Source organism: Natrix helvetica, assembly GCF_964273705.1.
Source record: "Natrix helvetica genome assembly, chromosome: 14".
Taxonomy (NCBI): Eukaryota; Metazoa; Chordata; class Lepidosauria; order Squamata; family Natricidae; genus Natrix; species Natrix helvetica.
In genome coordinates, this window is record NC_138564.1 from 13,299,468 (window position 1) to 13,318,072 (window position 18,605).

The following is an 18,605-nucleotide window of genomic DNA, read 5'->3' on the forward strand; positions in this document are numbered from 1 at the left end:
CTATACTTGTGACAAGTACTCTTTAACGTGTCACGTGAAATGTAAAAATGGGTCTTTTCCTTCTTCTTTTGTAGGCTGTGCTCTCCTTGTGGGACCTCCCCTCCCTGGCGATGATTTGGGACTGCCCTTCCGTGCACATGGAGGAATTCCTTTTGACCTCCGAATCAGATTTTTCGGCAGGGGGAGGGTAAGGTCTCCCCACCTGGTGAAAAATGTAGGACAAAACGGCTCTCCTGTCTCGGGTGGGGCGTAAATTTCAATGGGGAGGGACAAAAAAGCACCACATACCCCTTTCAAGGCTGAAAAATGTCAGCCTTCCCTGGCTGGAGGCTTAGCTCGTTGCAGTGATCGCTTCTCAATGAGAAGGAAATAGTTTGAAATGGGAAGAGTTTGAAATATTTGATGGTCATTGAATGCCCTTCCTTCCCTTCCCCTTCCTTCCTTCCTTCCTTCCTTCTATCCATCCATCCTCTCCTTTGTTTCTTCCCTTCCTTCCTTCTCTCTCCTTCCATCCTTCCTTCCTTCCTCATTCCATTCCTTCCTCCCTCCCTTTTCTTTCCTTTCTTCCTTCTTTCCTTCCCTCCCTCTTCCTTCTTTCTTTTCTTTCTTTTCTTTCTTTTTCTTTCTATCTCTCCCCCTTCCTTCCTTTTCTTTCTTTCTTTTTCTTTCTCCCTCCCTCCCACTCCCCCCTCTCTCTAGACTGGGGATTGCCAATCTTAAACTGGTTGCTCTGACAACACCGGACCATGTTGAACAGGTATTCACCTCTTTCTATATATATATATTTAATTTAAAGATGTCTTCAGTTGAGCCTGGTTGACTTTTGACTATGAAACTGGATCTCCAACTAATAACAAGACTGATTCCCCTCCCCCCCCACACACACACTTTTGATCTCCCCACCTTGTTAGATGAAGAGGATTGTGGTTTTCTCCCTGCCAGCCATGCGCCAGCTGTATGCTCTGGAAGTCAGCCCTGTTTCCACGCTGGTGTGGGGTGTCATCAACACGGTAGGAGCCTCTCTCACTTTTATTCTTACTGAGTGAAAACACGTAAAGGGGAAATTGAAAAGAAAAGGCCACCTTTTCCCACCAAGCCGAATCGGCTTCCTTTCGAATGTGTCTCTACCTGGAAGGAATCCTGGCTTGTGGTCCTCCGCACTCTCACAATTGAAAGATGGTGACCTCAAGCCGAACAATGAAATGGGGATGACTGAATTAAAGGGACTCGGAAGGAACCACAAAGTGCTTCCTAAGACTTCTTTATCCCACAGGATACAATTTACTTCATGGAGGGAATATACGAAAACAACCAAAAGTAAGTTTGCTCTTGGATTCGATCAAGATGGGTTGGCTTTCCCCATTGTCGTTACAGCTCTATTTTTAATGGAGTGTTTGTTTCTAGATCTTCGGCCGATCCGGTCTCATTTCTGCTAATGAGAAGCTTGACGGAAGCCTTACCTGAGAACAGGTGAGGGTGCATTTTGGCTTTTGGCCCCACCCAAACATCAGATGAGGGTCTTGGGGGCATAATTAAGCAAAAGCAAGTAACTTTTTACTCCTGTTGGTTTCACTTGGAGAGGCTTCCTATCTATGCTGCATTCTGCCTTCGAAGGTCCTGGGACATTTTATTTGGCAGAATAGCAAGTAGCTATTGTTGTGGTCCACCAGAGGCAAGAGAATCTGACAGCAGATTCGGACAGTGAGGAGGGTTGGGGAGGAACCTGGGCCAGTCCTGGAGTCTGGGGAAGGCTCTAAGAAGGGCTCTGGTTCGGAGGCAGAGAAGGGGCCAGGGCCGTCTGACAGTTATCAGCTGCCTTCGGAGTCAGACATCAGTGAGGCAGAAGAACAGCTGGAGCCTGTTCCCAGTGTGCGCATGCGCAGAGTGGCCAGACGAAGGGAAGAGCTAAAGAATAGGGGTCGACTTGGGAGGAAGGCCACAGGTGGACGATGAATGGCCCCTCCCAGAGGAAGCAAAAGGGGAGTGGAGTTTGCAGGAGACAATCAGTTCGCTTAATTGGTTCGTGACTCTCTGAGACTCCTTGCCAAGTTCTGCAGATCTCAGCCTGGCAGCTCTCCAAGCCAGAGAAGGTCTGTGACTGTAAATCCTCCCTCAAAAGACTTTGCCGGATGTGAATGAGTAGAATTCACAATAAATTAATAAAAGGGGGTTTTGTCGGGACCAGGAGTTTGCTTCATACTCTTGGGAAGCCTCGGTCAAAACAGCTATTCTGGAACATGCACAAAAGCCATCTCTAAGCCTTTGGGTTTGAGACTCAACATTTCCTGCTCAAAGATTGTAGGGGAAAAACAACATTTTATCTCAGACAGTTAGTTTGAGTAACTGTCAAATGTACTTGCATGGCAAAATAACGGCAGAAATGTGCTACAGGAAATATTGGCAATTTTTTGGTGGACGGACTTCAATTAGCAGAATTCTCATTAATGGTCATGCTGATTAAAATTCTGGGATTTGAAATCCATCCACCTGGATTTTGCCAAGGCTAAGAGCCACTGAGCGAAGGAGACCTTTTCTTGCTGACGTCAAAAGGTATTTTTCTCCTTAGACTAAGCCGTTTACTCCACAAGCATAAGTTTGCCGAGGCTGAGAGTTTCGCTCTTCAATTTGGACTGGAAATTGAGGTAACAGACTGCTAATAATCCTCCTTCACTTCCTGCTAAGGGGGGGAAGTGATGCCATACATGTTGTGAGGTCATTGTGCAACTCGTGCAACTTACATCGTTGGGCATCATTGGGTGATGTCACGGCAGGTGAGGGACATCTGAACAGGTGAAGATGGAAAATGTAAGATGCATTTTATGTGAAATAGTACACGAAGGGATTAATATGTATAAAAGGAACATATGTACACATAGATAGATATCAGATGTGTATAAATTACTACATTGGTAGACTAATATATATATATATAAAGGGAGTATAAATATATATGTACGGCATAAGAGATATTATAGATAAATTAATATATTAATAGACTATTATGTATAAAAGAAATATACACATAGATATCAGATGTATTATATATAAATTACTACATTAGTAGACTAACATATATATAAAAGAAGTATAAATGCATGTGTATGGCATAAGAGGTATGGTAGATAATATATTATTATGTATAAAAGAAATATATGTACACATGTATAGAGAAAAATGGTACAATGGAGGTATACCGATGTGGAAATGTTGCAAAGATAACTGTTAAAAAACTGAAAAAAACTGTTCAATAAAAATATTTTTTTAAAAAAATGAATAGGGGATGTTGAAAAGTTAACCCGCCTCCCATATTAAGCTAGCACAGAGGTCCTTGCTGGGAAAGTTATAGCTTGAAGGGACAACTGAAGTACTTTTTAATACTCTGCACAATTCTTTCAACAAATGCAGCTTGTCTACAAAGTGAAGGCGAACACTATTTTGGAAGGCCTGGTTTCGGCTGGTAGCGAGGACCAGTCAGCCTGGCTAAAACTCGTCCTCCAAGCGAAGGAAACCTTGAGTAAAATAAAGGTAACTGTTTCCTACGTGCATAGTAAATACAGATATTCAGAAGGGGGGGGGGAGACTTAAGTTAATAATGTTAAATTCCCTCCTGCGTAGGATGACTCATTTGTGGCCGAGTATTGCATAAATGCTCCTTGGCCGACCTACGAAACAGCTCAGGAAATGCTGAATTACGCTCGGATGACGGTAGGTTTACGGTTGGTGCGTTCATGAAAGCTGGGGTTTTCAGGGTCTTTTTGAGAATAAGAGCATTTTCACCATCCCTTTCAGATCCTAAAGAAAGAAGCAGCGGCTGTTACCCATTTCACGAACTTGGATCCTACCTCATTCCTTACAGAGGTAAAGATGACCCAGCCACGTCATAAACCTGTGGCTTCCTTGTGATTGTGCCAAGTTTGAGATCCAATATCGTGTTCTCGACTTCCATTCCAAAATCTTTTTAAAAAAAAAAAAATCAGTTCCTGCCACTGAATTTTCTCACGCACGATTTTGTTTTCCAAATGTGTTCTGACCGAGGCTTCCCCAAAAAGCAGGAGGCAGATTGCTGGTCCCGACAAAACCCCTTTTGTTAAAGGAATGTGAATCCCTCTCCCTCACATTCCGCCAAGGCCTGGCAAACGGTCTTTCAAAGGAACATTTATGACCACAGACCTTATCTAGCTTGGAAAGCTGCCATGTAAATATTTTCCCAAATGAGGTGCTGTGCAAGGAAAGACTGGGCACAGAGTCTCTGAGATTCACGGACAGATCTTCACACTCCTGAAACGAATCTAATTCGAACGAAGGAATTGCTTCCTGCACAAGCCCATTCCCCTTTTGCACCTCTTTTATTCCCTTTGGGAGGGGCCTTTCACCGTCCACCTGTGGCCTTACTCCCAAGTCGACCCCTGTTCTTTAGCTCTTCCCTTCGTCTGGCCGCTCTGCACATGCGCACAATGGGAACAGGCTCCAGCTGTTCTTCTGCCTCACTGATGTCTGACTCCGAAGGCAGCTGATAACTGTCAGACGGCCCTGGCCCCTTCTCTGCCTCCGACCCAGAGCCCTCCTCAGAGCCTTCCCCAGACTCCAGGACTGGCCCAGGTTCCTCCCCAACCCTCCTCACTGTCCGAATCTGCTACCACAAAGCATTTTTTTAATATTGAAGGACTTTCTGGTGTTTTTTTTTTGTTTGTTTTTTTGCAGGTGCTTCAAACGCAAGAGAAACTGACTACCTTTTATGGGGCCTTTGGGCCAGAGAAATACAGGTGCGGTTGTGTGTCTTGTTGTAAACAAGGCCTCTCTTTTCACATGTGGGTTGGTACATCTCAGCACAGAAGAATGATGACTGTGCGCTTTTTCCTCCCCAGTGGAACGACGTGGTTAGAATTCCTCAAGAATAAGAACGTTGTCAGCTACATCCTTCCACAACTCAAAGGAGGAAGCCTCTCTTCCGCCCAGTATCTCTGGTTAAGGAATCAGGTAAGTGGCTTCCAGCAGCGATGTGTTGGCTCAGTGGCTAAGACGCTGAGCCTGTCGATCAGAAAGGTGGTCGGCAGTTCAGTGGTTCGAATCCCCAGCACCGCGTAACGGAGTGAGCTCCCATTCCTGCCCAAGCTAGAGACCCTAGGCCATTTCTGACAGAGGGCAGTCCAGTCTCTTCTTGAAAGCTTCCAGGGATGAAGCTCCCACAACGTCCGAAGGAAACTTCGGTTCCATGGGTTGATTGCTCTGTCTGAAAATGTCTCCTTGTTTCCAGGTTGAATCTCTCCTTGTTCAGTTTCCATCCATTATTTCTTGTTGGCCTTCGGGTGCTTTGGAAAATAGCTTGACCCCCTCAAATATTAGAAGACTGCTCTCATGTCTCCCCTGGTCCTTCTCTTCCCTAGACTAGCCACGCCCAGTTCCTGGAACCGTTCATCGTATGTTTTAGCCTCCGGTCCTCTCATCATTCTGGTTGCTCTCCTCTGCAATCTTTCTAGAGTCTCAACATCTTTTTTATAGTGCGGTGACCAAAACTGGATGCAGGACTCTATGTGTGGTCTTACTAGGGCTTTACAAGAGTGGTATTAGCACCTCCCTTGTAACTTGATTCCATCCCTCTGTTAATGCAACTTAGGATTGCATTGGCTTTTTTGGCTGCTGCCACACACTGTTGGCTCCTATTTAATTGGTTGTCCAATTAAATTTAAAACTCGATTCACAAGCGCCTGAATCCCTTGGTGGTGAGAACGTTTCTCTTTCTCCTAAAGGCAGCGTTGGAAAGAAGCTTCAGCCAGGAAATGCTGGATGACTTCCTGGAGTCGATCTCTGGGACGCTTCCCCTCCAAGAGCTGGCTCAGTGGCTGAAGCAGGTGGTTCTTCCTTTCGTAAGGCGGGTGCTACCTCACGGACAGGTAAGATCCAGGAGCCCCCTGTGAGGAAGGACCGACGGATGGTTCCGAAAAAGGAAGGAAGGAAGGAAGGGAGAATGCCTTACAGAAGGGCTTTGATGTACAGCCATTGCTTTAGTGGCTGTGAATAAAAGGACTTATGACCATCACTTATGATGACCCAGGACACTTCACACACCGTCATAAATAGGAGTCAGTGGCCCAGCATCCGAATTTTGACCCCGTGACCATAGGGATGCTGCAGAGGTCGTAAGTGTGAGGCGTACGATCGTTGCAGCAACCCCATAGCCACGGGGTCAAAACTCGGATGCTGGGCCACTGAATCCTATTTATGACGGTCCCAGGATCATGGGATCGCCTTTTATGACCTTCCAACAAAGTCAGTCGGAGAGGGAGATTCGCTTAACAACCATGTTACTAACAACTGCCGTGATTCACCTAACAACGAGGTGGTAAAATGGAGCAAAACGCACTTAAGCAACTGTCTTGCTTAGCAACATAAATTTGGGGCTCATTTGTGGTCCAATTGGTTCCATCCAGGCTCTGGCTAGAAGATTAATCAGTAACCCAGCTTGGTCATTTTTTTTCTCCTCTGCAGAAAAAAGTAGCAAAGTGGTTGGAAGAACGTGCTCGAAGCCTCGAACTGACTGACAAAGTAAGTGCATTTTATTTTTATAAAAGTTTTTTATTTTTTCATTTTCGTAACATATAATCACGTGTATATATTACATAGCCAACATCATATTGTATTATTAAGTGTTTACATCAATTCACCTTACCATCAACTCCCCAAAACAATTATTGGCTCTTCCACTCTCCATTCACCATATTTGTACCTTATCCATCACTTTCTTCTCCCTCTCTCTTCGCTCCCTACCTCCTTTCTTCCCTCTGTCGTCCTTCTCTTCTCTACTTTCCCTTCCTCTCTCCTTCTCCTCTCTCCCCTTTCCAATCCTCCTTTCTCTCCTCCTCTCCCCCGCCCCTCCGCCCTCTCTCCTCTCCCTCTCTTCTTCCCTAAAGTAAGTAGGTTTTAATTGCTCCAAGTCTTTAGAGGCAGCGTTCCTCTTCGTCCCACAGATGACGGATTAATCGTCGGTTGTTGCTTTTTTTTCAAACAGGACAACTGGCCAGAAAATGGCCTTGCACTGGCACAGGTGTTTTTTACCAGCAAAGATGTCGGTGATATTGGACTGGCCTCTTTCTCCCACTGGGATTTTTTGGTAAGTAGTTATGCCTAAAGGCTGGCTGGGGGAATTCTGGGAGTCAAAGCCCCCCCACAGCTTAAAGGGGCAAAGCTTGAGAAACACCAGATGGCAAACAAAGAAGAAAAGGAAAGTTTCTGCCTCTAGAACAGTGATGATGGCGAACCTTTTTGGCACCAGACGCCCAAACTGGAACGCATGCATGCGCCAGCCACCTGGTCTTCTGGTTTCCAGTGCGTGCCAAGATCAGCTGCCCAGTGTTTATGCGTGCACCAAAAACCAGAACAGCAGCTGGCGATGGCACAGGTGCCCACAGAGAGGGCTCTGCATGCCACCTCTGGCCCGTGTGCCACCTCTGGCTCTAGAAAATGAGACGGAATTATTTGTATTCGGTATATTAAGAGGAAATTATTGTAAAAAAACCCACAATATATCACGTTACACATAATAACAGCGGCCGATGGAGTGGTGATTACAAAGAAGTGCTAAAATGTGCAGAGATGGATAGGCTAATAGTGGAAATAAAAGAAAGAGGAGAAACAAGAAACAAGATACTATTTGATTTGGGACACATGGTATAATTGAAGTAAAGATTAAAAATGCAAAAGTAAATTTAGAGGTGACAAAAAGGTTCTCTATCTATCATCTATCTATCTATCTATCTATCATCTATCTATTTTGATGTCACTATAATAACAGCATATTGTATGGGTCAGAAAAGGAAAGGAAGAATAATGTAAATAACTTGCATGTACATATGAGATATGCTGATACCGGAGTGTTGTAAAGATTGAAATCGTGATATAAAATGAAGAAAATTGTTTCATAAAAAACTATTTGGAAAAAAAAGAAAAGAGAAAATGAGACTTGGTGGTGTTTGGTTTTTCAGAAGGACAGTGAAGACACGGAGATCCACCGCCTGATGGATCTGGTCGGCGCCTTGCAGAATTTGGTAGATCTCTACAGGAAATACAACTGCAGGCTGACTCTCTGCAACTTTGAAAAGGTAGGCGGACAAATAAGCCCACGGGAAGCCGGTGTTTGTAAGGAGAGAGTCTGTGGGTGGCCGTCCAAAGCTTTTGCAGTTGGGGCGAATCGTATAATCCTATCGTTGGGCTCACACTGAAGATTTTAACCTCTGTGGGTTCATATAAAGCAAGGGTCAGCAACTTTAAACACTCAAAGAGCCACAAAGGTCCTAACCGGAAGCCCCCCGTTCAATTCTGGAGCTGACCGGAAGTCCGGTTCCCCCGCCATAGAGTCTCCTCCTAGCGCAGTGTCCGTTTCCCTCTGCCTGTCCTAATTGAAAGCCCTATCAATTGTGACAGGGAGCCGCAGCCGAGGGATGAAAGAGCCAAATGTGTCTCCAGAGCCACTTGTTGCTGACCCCTGATATAAAGCAACGCCCCACCCCCACCCCGGGTGTCTCGCAGGATATGACATGATAAATATTTACGCCATCCCCAAATCCTTGAAATGGGGATATTACAGAATAGAGAATGAATCCTTGTGAAGAAGACGTGTGCTCAGCTGCCAACATTGCATGGACCCGCTTCTATTCTGAACGATGACCAGTCTTGGTTCCCCCCCCCCCCGCCCTCTAGGAAACCGCAAACACAATTGTGTTCCGTATGCTTGACAAAATCCGGGCAGCCGAACTCCTCCCTGCGGCTTTAGAGAACTATATCGAACCGTACATGCGCCACCATCAGCTAAAAAAAGATGAGATTCTACTGCAGTACATAAAGGTAGAGACGAATCCCTGATCTCGTTCGATTTTGTTGAGTTGGGGGGGGGGTTTGTTCCAAAAGTCCCCCGCCTCTTTCTGAATCCTTCACCACCCCCAGGACCTGCTGCTGTGCCACCGCACACGTTCGTCCTCCGTTTTCGACACGATGTGGGAAGCGAAAGCCATAGCTGTCTTAGGCTGCATGTCCAACTTAGAGGTGCGTCAGGCCAGAAAATGACTCTCGCCATTGGCGGGGTGGGAAATGTTTTGCGTTGGGTAATGACCGGGTTGTTCTTTCCAGTTGATCTTCGAAGGGGTGCTGGCCATAATGCATAGCGCCATGGTCCCTTGGAGCCAGGGTGTGGAAGACCTAGTACAGCGGTACCGGGGCATGGAGCATGCCAGGTAAGAGAGGGAGGGGCAAAACTCCGATTTAAAGGTTGAGATGACTCAAGAAAAGAGTCTGCAGCCTTGAGAGGTTTCCTCTGCGGGAAGAGAACGGTCCTTCTGTCAAGGTAATGACGCTTTAATAGCCGGCCAGCTGCTGTAAACCGAGATGATGACATGAGGATGAGTCAGTAGGGTTACTGTCACTTTAAGAAGCTGTATATATAAGGGAGGCCATGTGAGGGCATCTCTCCTCCTCTATCTCTCTCCTCGTGTTCAATCTCCATTGTGGTTCTGAAGCTCTGAAGTTGCCTTGCTTTGGGGGGGGGGGGTTATCCCATGTCAAAAAGGCCTGTGCTGGACTTCCCTGCCACCCATGGTCCACAGCCACCCTGTAAAAGGAGTTGCGTAATGTCAGGGTTCCAAAAGCACCTCTACTATGCATTTTCTATTGTGGGAAAATGGGAGGGTGGATCGTACGGAGTTAGATGATATGTAGCCATAACAAAATTCTTTCTAGAAAGCCAAGGTCATCCTTTGTCTTTGCACCTGACCGGAACTGGATGGGTGGAATGCCAGCATGGCAGTGGGAGATTGGACCATGGGATGGACTTGTGGGTGTGGGGGGCAAGATCTTGACCCTTTCAACTAGGTGGGGAAAACCGGGAAGCTTTCACATTTGGGTTTTCCCAGATGTTTCCCAACATGGCTCTCTTCATAAACTGGAACTTTGAGGAATCCTTTGCCTCGGACTCTGATTTAATTTTGGATGCTATTTGGAACCCTGACATTAATCACCTCTCCCCCTCACCCCAAGGGGCACCTTTTGCCTTATCTAGAGATTTGTCATGAAATTGCTTCCTGGCAGGGTGAAGCTACTGGAGGAAGGTTACCGGCTGATGGAAATGAAGAAGCTTCTGCGGAGTTACGGCATACGAGACACCAACCTTTTAAACGATAAGCAGATGATTTTGGTAAGGAACTCCGGCCCACTTTTGATAAATGCTCAGAAACGCCCCGTAATTTTGATACCAACAAACAAACAAAAACGAAGAACTTTCTCTGTTGACCTGATGCTTGGTTTTTCTCTTCCAGATGCTGGCCAAGTTCATCCTTAAACAGGACAGGCCTTCTGCTTTGGAAGACAGCCTGAAAATCATAAAGGCGTACATGTTGCCCACCGCTGAAGTCTACATTTGGAAGATCACGGATCTCATCAACAAAGAAAAGGTGCGGATCGGGTCCCCAAAGCCCCGAGTTCAAATGCAGGTCAAAGCCCTGAGTTTGAACGCAGTAGCAGAGAAAACATAAGTCTTAAGTGCTGTTCCTCCGGGCCTTCCTGTCCTCTCCCATCCTCCGGAGTCCATTGAAGCTCACGCCGACTGCTTCGGTGACTCCACCCAGCCACCTCCTTCTCTGCCGTCCCCTTCTTCTTCTTTTGCCCTCCATCCTTCCCAGCATGAGGCTCTTCTCCAGGGAGTCCTTCCTCCTTCTCATCAGGTGGCCAAAGTCTTTGAGTTTCCTCTTCAGGATCTGGCCTTCTAAAGAGCAGTCAGGGTGGATCTCCTCTAGGACTGACCGGTTGGATGGCCTTGCAGTCCAAGGGACTCAATGCATGAGTCTTCTTCTCCAGCACCAGAGCTCAAAGGCTTCCATTCTTTGGAGCTCAGCCTCTCTTATGGTCCAACCTTCACAGCCATCCATGGCAACTGGGAAAACCAGAGCCTTGGCTATGCGCACTTTTGTTGGCAGGGTGATGTCTCTGCTTTTTAGGATGGTGTCTAGATTTGCCATAGCTTTCTTCCCCTGGAGCGTCTTTTAATTTCTTGGCTGCAGTCCCCATCTGCGATGATCTTGGAGCCCAAGAAAATAAAATCTGTCCCTACCTCCATTTCTTCCCCATCCATTTGCCAGGGATTGAGAGGGTCGGATGCCAGGATCTTAGTTTTCCTAATGTTGAGTTTGAATCCAAGAGCAGTCAGGGTTGATCTCCTCAAAAGTTAAGCTAAAGAAGCCTTTAACATCTGTGTTTCATATTCCTCAAACATCGGTCCTATTAAGGTTGGATATAATGCTTGGATGTGCTTACAGGGAGAAGACATCTCAGATCTACTGAAATCTCTGCCTCCATCTGAAGCCGTAGAAATTGCGGAGAGAACTTTGATTTGGGGGAAAATTGTATTGGAGGAAGAAGTGGACACAGCTGAAAAAAAGGTCCATCTCCGGGGAGGGAGTGGGGGAAATCTTACGGTCAGGCCTGCAAGCCATCTTTTCTTTTGGACTTTAGGCCTGTTACACTTTATTCATTTTCTATTGTGGGAAAATGGGAGGGAGGATTATATGGAGTTAGATGGTATGTAGTCATAACAACATTCTTTCTAGAAAGCCAAGGTCATCCTTTGTCTTTGAACCTTGGCACCTGGCCAGATCTGGTTGGGAGGAATCTGTCTTCATGGCAGTGGAAGATTGGACCATGGGATGGAATTGTGGGTGTGGGGGCAGGATCTGGAACTTTAAACTGGATGGGGAAACCTGGAAGTTTTCAGATTCGGGGTTTCCCAGGTGGGCAAACATGGCTCTCTTAATAAATTGGAATTTTGAGGAATCCTTTGCCTCGGACTCTGATTTACTTTTGGATGCCATTTGGAACCCTGACATTAACCCGGATCTCCTTTAAAATACTTCACCAGCTACTCCAAACTTCGGGGTGCTATCCGGGGCCATGAGCCCCAAAATTGAACCGAACCCAGGCAGCATAAAGACTCAGGGAAGATGGACACTTACATTAATACCACAGCTGTGACTAATTGGTTGGGGAACTTTGTTAATACCCCAAGGGCCCCGTTTCTTCGGAATTCATGATTGGCCAAAGTCTGCCCATTGACAAGTAAACCCAGATTTTGCTTGCCAATAAGGGGAGGTCTTGTATCAAAGCATGACTTGGGTGTGAAAACATTAAATTGCTACCCAAAAGAGCGATCAAACAATCTTCACGATTAGATAAAAGGGTGGTGAAAAGATGAAAGTCGACTCGAGGTTGTCTATGGGGAGGGGGGGTTCCAGGTCCTGGTTGCCCCAAAAGTGCTTTTTCAAAAGGCAACTGGATTTTGTTTTTTCTTGAAGACTTTTCGCTTCTCATCCAAGAAGCTTCTTCCGTTCGGATTTCAGAAGTCAGAACTAAAGCAGTTTCTTGGATGAGAAGCGAAACGTCTTCAAGAAAAAGTACCTTTGGTTTGACTCTGGTTTATTTTGCTGAAAACAGAATTTTGTTGTTAGGTCTTCCTTCCCGTGAAGAGAATCTGGATTCTTATATCTTTCTTGCCTTATTTTGCTTCACTAACAGAAAATGCACCTGCAGGTGAAAAAGGCTTTGGTAGAAATTCTCAAACTTCTGCTTAATCTCCAGAAAGGTAAATGTTGCACAACTCGTGTTTTTCTTGGTTTTTTTTTTTTAAATTGGGAACAATTCAATAATATTTCTTATTCTTCCCGCTCATGCTTTTTTTTTTCCCTTCCCTTTTTTTTGGGACAGAAAATCATTCCAAGAAAGAAGAGCGTGAGAAAGATTTAGAAACCTTTAGAATTCTGGTAACTCTGCAGGTGAGACTAATGTGGCATTTGGAAAACGCCTTGCAAGAATATAAGTAAAGATATTCAACGTATTATGCTCCATATAATAATCGCAGCCAGAATCTCATTTGCCCAAAATTGGAAACAAAAAAAAAAACATTCCCTCAAGTGCAGAGATCATAAAAAAAGGTGCTGGAATGCGTGGAAATGGACAAATTAACGATGGAACTAAGAGATAGAGAGGAAACTGAATACTTTAAGGCATGGAATAGGCGGTATAATTGGCTTGAAAAGAGATGTAAAATCAATGCATAAGAAACATTAGATATCTAATAAAAGGAAATGGTATATATTCAGAAAGTAATAGAGATGTAAATATTGTGTATATGTGTATGTATGTATGTGTGATATATATATGTGTGTGTATGTATGTATAGATAGATGATAGATAGATAGATAGATAGATAGATAGATAGATAGATAGATAGATAGATAGATAGATAGATGATAGATAGATATGGAACGAGGTACAAGATCACAGGCAAAACAACAAATGAAGCTGTTAATATATCAGATGTGCCTGAGAGACAGAAGAAGAGGGATGAGGTGTGGGAGGAAGCCAGAGAGAATACTGTTAAAGCAACATCAGACAGTTCAGCGTTATTCCCTGGGGATGAGCAGATCAAGCTGTGTTCAATAGGGGAGGAAGGAATAGGAGCATTGATTAACATGCCTGATGTAAAAACAACAACAGTTACTTTACAGGTGGGGGGAGGGTGGATGGGCCTATCACGCGCCCAATGGCCAAATGGATTAAGAGTGTATAAAGGCAGGTATCTCTTTAATGGCATTTACACTCTGACGATGTTAGCGGTAGCTAACGAAAGCTAAGTGAGCAATATATTTTAAAGTTTCGGATGTCTGTTTCGTGTGTGTCTGTGTTGTAAAAATGAGTAATTATGAAACAAGGAAGAATATGTATAAGACAATAGGTCGTAGAATGGAAATTAGAAAAAAGAATACCGATAACGGAAAGCTGTAAAAGTGTAATTGTGATTTTAATGTTTAAAAAATGTTGAATATTTTTTTTTTTTAAAAAGAAAACTCCTTACAAGCGTAGCTTTTGTGTCACTGATGGTTGTGAAGGTTGGCTGATTTTCATACTTCCGCCTTTTTCCTTTCCCGTTCAGGAGAGTTTCGAGATCTGCATTTCGCCCAAAGATTTTTGCGATCCCTCGCGGACGACTCAGATCCTTGAAGACCACATCCGAGCCCATGAAAAAGCAAGGAGATGCAGAAATCGGCAGGGAGTAGGGGAGACCAAGCCGGGAGATCTCAGCGTGGAGAAGGAGTTGACTCAAACGAGATTGTACAGATTGGGCTTCCTCCTGCAAAAGTCCGAAGCTGAAGTGGGGACACGGTTGGCTCTCCGAGCATTAGACGATGGAGAGGTCGAAGAGGCACTGCAGATATGCAGGTGAGCAAAAATAATTTTTGGGTTGCAGTCGATATCCTGATAATTATCAATACATCGGGATTGTCAAGCCTGCAGCCATCTTTTCTTTTGGATCTTTGGCCTGCCGCACTTTCTATTATTCTACTATGCATTTTCTATTGTGGGAAAATGGGAGAGGGGATTGTACAGAGTTAGATGATACGTAGCCATAACAACATTCTTTCTAGAAAGCCAAGGTCATCTTTTGTTTTTGCATCTCTGCACCTGACTGGAACTGGATGGGTGGAACTGCCAGCATGGCAGTGGGAGATTGGACCATGGGATGGACTTGTGGGTATGGGAAGCAAGATCTTGAACCTTCAATTGGGTGGGGAAAACCGGGAAGCTTTCAGATTCAGCTTTTCCCAGATGGACCAACTTGGCTCTCTTCATAAATTGGAACTTTGAGGAATCCTTTGCTTCAGACTCTGATTTACTTTTGGATGCTATTTGGAACTCCAACATGGATGTTTGCTTATTGTTAATAGTCTTGATAGACCTGGGATTTAGAACATAGAATAACAGAGTTGGAAGGGAGCTTGGAGGTCTTCTAGTCCAACCTCCTGGTCAAGTAGGAAACCCTCTACCATTTCAGACAAAAGCCTCCCGTGGTGGAGCACCCACAGCTTCTGGAGGAAAGCCGGTCCACTGGTTTAGACCTTGGAGGTCTTCTAGTTGATCCCTCTACTCAAGCAGGAGACCCTCTAAGACAAACGGTGGTCCAATTTCTTCTAGAAGGTCTCCAGTGATGGAGCACCCAGAACTTCTGGAGATAAGCCGTTCCATTGATTAATTGTTCTCTCTGTTAGGAAAGTTCTCCTTAGTTCTAGGTTGCTTTGTCTACTTGAACAGTTTCCATCCGTTGCTTCTTCTCTTGTCTTCTGCTGCTCAACTCCTTCATTTTTTCCCCTCCGATTCGGCTAAGTTACTTTTATGAATCCCACTACAACGAAGAGACGGGACGGCTGTTGTTCCTGGTGTCTCAAAAGCTTTGTCATATGTTGGAGTCCAATATTCCTATGGTGTTGCCAGAAGTCCAAGATCTTCCAGACGTGATCTACTGCATGGCTTGTCAAGCAGCTACACTCTGCGATCCGGGTAAGTAATTAGAAATACTTTTGCTTGTTAACTTCTGTTAACCCTTCTCTAAATAATTGCATTATGTCAGCGTTTGTTGCATAAATTCAAATCCAGAAAGCACAGAGAGATAACGGATGCAGCAGCATTTATTAACTTCTTTATATACATAAGAACAGATGAATAAATGTACCAACCGGCGGTTCGTCTAAGTAAACACAAGGCAGGAGAGTTACAGGCAAACACCAGCAGTAGATTTCATATCGGCAGACAAGCCCAGACAAGATTGCTAGTTTACTTCTCAGAGCAGCACACTGCTTTAGTTTCTGTTTCAATTCTCTGCACAGACTCAGATCTGTTTAAGCTGCCATTGGCTGACTTAGTTGCTGTGCCTATTCATTGGCTGACCTTGTTCCCATGTCTCTCCCAGTCATGAATATTTTTAACACATCATGATTCTCAAATTCAATTATTTTTAAAAATTGGCCCGCTATGAGGTTGATGGCTTTTTCTCCTGAATCTTAACTGAAGGACCCCAATGTAGGGGTAATTCGCGTTGATGTAAAATAACAATGGCACAGTAAAATGTATCAAAAAGAAAGCTATTTTAAGGAAGCACATTGAATACAGTTTTTCTACAAGTATTTTTTAAATCCCATTTGTTATCTTGGAGAAAGTTCCTCATTAGGCAGGATTAAAAAACATAATTCAATAGCAAAATCACAGTCTGTTTCTGGATTCAAAAGCCTCTTGGTTCTTCGCCACTTAACACTGCACGCCTGTGTTTCTGGATCTGTTTTCTTTTTCCCCCTGAAAACATTTCAGTCTTGTACCTGTTATATTGGCCAGTTGTTGCATATTTTTGGAGTACAGAAATAAAATGAGCAGGAAGCTGGAATCTGAGGGATGTGGTCGCAGACAACGTGCTTGGCTGAACGGTGTCTCCTAAAATGATATTTGCATCAGGATAAAATGTAACCTGCCGAGTGACGATATAAAATATTTTCCTTTTTAGAAAGACGTTTATTCTTCTCTTTCCCAGATCTTATTTTAGATGTCTTGGAGTTTTGTAAACACGCTTCTTTTGCCCGTGAAATTTACGCCAAATGCCAAATGGAAGATCTTGGGTTTATACCGCAGGTAAAGTAGTGATTATTCGGTTTCACTGTATTTACTAAGATTTTGTCCCTGGTTGGTTGTGCCTAAAAGAGGATTTCAACCTTGTCCTTTGTAATTAAAAAAAGGGGCCTCTTGACACCCAAGTGACATTCTTCTCTCTTTAGGCAAGCTCTCTCCATACCGATAAAGACCCTTATGGAGCCTGGACGTTTGAGGATTTCTTTACTGAAGACGGGGCCGTTCTCGACACCCCCGCCGTGCTCCCTTCCGCGTACAAAATTGCTTCATCCCTTGTGCCTCTGGCAGGTAGACTCAACCTCCTCCATCTCTCCTTCACGTTTCACTCCCTTTAAGCCCCGCGAGAAAATCCCACTGAGAAAGCTTTTGGCCTCCTTCTGGAGGACAAGACGGGGCTCAACAGTGCTATAAAACAAGGGTCCTCAACGTTTTAAACAGGGGGCCAATTCCTCAGACTGCTGGGGGGAGGAGTGCTAGATCGGCTGGGTGGGTGTGCTTCTAAGTGGTCGCATGACTGGGTGGGTGTGGCTAGTTGGTCATGTGACTTGTTTGCGCGTGGCCAATATAGTCGTCTATCAAACAATACACACAAATTAAACTTCGTTATGCTCCTGGGGCTGGAAAGCCAGGTCAGTGAAGGGATGTGGCTGCTTTGGGGAGGGGTGTGTGTGTGGGAGGGACTTCTGTTGGTCTCTCTCTCTCTCTCTCACTCCCCTTCACTCCCTCCGTCCATCTCTCTCTCTGGAGGCTGGGGCCTTCAGTACTGCTCTGCCGCCCCAAAACAGGCCTGTCTTTGGCCTCTTGAGGTCCCCAGGTGGTGGGTGGGGCCGGTGGATAGGTGGGGAGATGTGGGCGGGGCAGCCTCATGATCCCACGCGGGCTGGATTAATGCCTTCGGTGGGCCGTATCCGGCCCCCCGGGCCTTAGTTTGAGGGCTCCCGTTGTAAAAGATCTCCGGCACATGTGAAATCCTCTTCTCTTGCAGAATGGAAGGCTTCCCCTCCTCTGGAATCTGCCAGCCTGGCCTATTGCTCCTTCAAACAAGGTACTCCGAGGTTACGTACAGCCGTCTCATATAATCCGCGGGGTTTGAGTAAAGATGCATGAGATAAAACGGGCAAGACGGCAGCGGAAGTTTGGAGTTTCCTTGCTGCTTTGCTTTTCCCTTCTGAAAGCTTGAACGTTTCTGTGGCTGGAAATAAAAACGCCCAATGGCAGCCGAGGGTGCAGAGTGTGTCTCCGCAGCTTTTAAGGTAGATGGACTTCAACTCCCAGAATTCCCCGGCCGACCCTTTATTTTTTTTATTATTTTTCTGCTGTAGGAAGGAACCGCCTGCGTTTGTGCAAGAATGCCATCTTCGCTCTGCTTAGCAGCCTCCAGGAAGGCAGCCAGTACGAGCTGGCTTTCGGCCTGCTCTCCAACTCGTTCGGATCTCTGTTCCAGCACATGACCTCCAACAACATGGATGTCACTCTAAGTAAAAAGGTAAGGAAAGCAGTTTGGTGTAGTGGGTAAGACGAGAAAGCAGAAGATGGAGAGTTCTCGTCCTGCTTTCGGCGTAAGAGCCGGCTGGATGGCTTTGAGCCAATCCCCAGGAGTCTGGGAGTTCTAGTCCCACCTTTTTACCTATGAAAGCCAGCTGGGTGACTTTGGGCCAGTCCCTCCCTCTCAGCCCAACCCACTTCGCAGGGTTGTTGTTGCAAGCAAAACAGTGAGGCGGGAGATGTGTGGCATCTGTTTGCCGCCTTACGCAACTTGTCAAAATAAAAAGGGATATAAACTTTGGAAAAATGTCTGTTCTGGTCCTCGTTTTGTATCCGTCAGCTGCACGACCAGAAGATGCTAGAGGAAGTGCGCACGTTCCTCCTGGCAGTGATGCAGAATTCAATCTCGCTCATCCAGAGCATCGTGACCGCTTTGTTGCACAAGGTAAGCGTGTACCTGTTGTGGCCCGCCAGCAGAGCTGGCAGCAGATTCGGACAGCGAGGAGGTTGGGGAGGAACCTGGGCCAGTCCTGGAGTCTGGGGAAGGCTCTTAGGAGGGCTCTGGGTCGGAGGCAGAGAGGGGGCCAGGGCCGTATGCCAGTTATCAGCTGCCTTCAGAGTCAGACATCAGTGAG

The 18,605-nt window shown here is 45.5% G+C and overlaps 1 protein-coding gene across 2 annotated transcripts in view; it reads left to right on the top strand.

The window, feature by feature from the left end:
* Positions 1-18,605, top strand: part of KNTC1 (kinetochore associated 1) — a 41,669-nt gene that overhangs the window by 7,348 nt on the left and 15,716 nt on the right. For both annotated transcript variants that reach the window (XM_081966607.1, XM_081966608.1), the window contains exons 11-40: positions 75-187; positions 700-757; positions 912-1,010; positions 1,274-1,317; positions 1,405-1,470; positions 2,567-2,642; positions 3,406-3,525; positions 3,616-3,705; positions 3,790-3,858; positions 4,702-4,763; positions 4,866-4,977; positions 5,748-5,891; positions 6,487-6,543; positions 7,007-7,108; positions 7,980-8,096; positions 8,695-8,838; positions 8,938-9,036; positions 9,121-9,224; positions 10,075-10,180; positions 10,302-10,436; positions 11,298-11,420; positions 12,550-12,616; positions 12,739-12,806; positions 13,967-14,253; positions 15,197-15,369; positions 16,391-16,488; positions 16,632-16,773; positions 17,471-17,530; positions 17,808-17,971; positions 18,311-18,415. In XM_081966607.1, the coding sequence (XP_081822733.1) occupies positions 75-187; positions 700-757; positions 912-1,010; positions 1,274-1,317; positions 1,405-1,470; positions 2,567-2,642; positions 3,406-3,525; positions 3,616-3,705; positions 3,790-3,858; positions 4,702-4,763; positions 4,866-4,977; positions 5,748-5,891; positions 6,487-6,543; positions 7,007-7,108; positions 7,980-8,096; positions 8,695-8,838; positions 8,938-9,036; positions 9,121-9,224; positions 10,075-10,180; positions 10,302-10,436; positions 11,298-11,420; positions 12,550-12,616; positions 12,739-12,806; positions 13,967-14,253; positions 15,197-15,369; positions 16,391-16,488; positions 16,632-16,773; positions 17,471-17,530; positions 17,808-17,971; positions 18,311-18,415 (3,204 nt within the window). The remainder of the gene's footprint in view (positions 1-74; positions 188-699; positions 758-911; positions 1,011-1,273; positions 1,318-1,404; positions 1,471-2,566; positions 2,643-3,405; positions 3,526-3,615; positions 3,706-3,789; positions 3,859-4,701; positions 4,764-4,865; positions 4,978-5,747; positions 5,892-6,486; positions 6,544-7,006; positions 7,109-7,979; positions 8,097-8,694; positions 8,839-8,937; positions 9,037-9,120; positions 9,225-10,074; positions 10,181-10,301; positions 10,437-11,297; positions 11,421-12,549; positions 12,617-12,738; positions 12,807-13,966; positions 14,254-15,196; positions 15,370-16,390; positions 16,489-16,631; positions 16,774-17,470; positions 17,531-17,807; positions 17,972-18,310; positions 18,416-18,605) is intronic.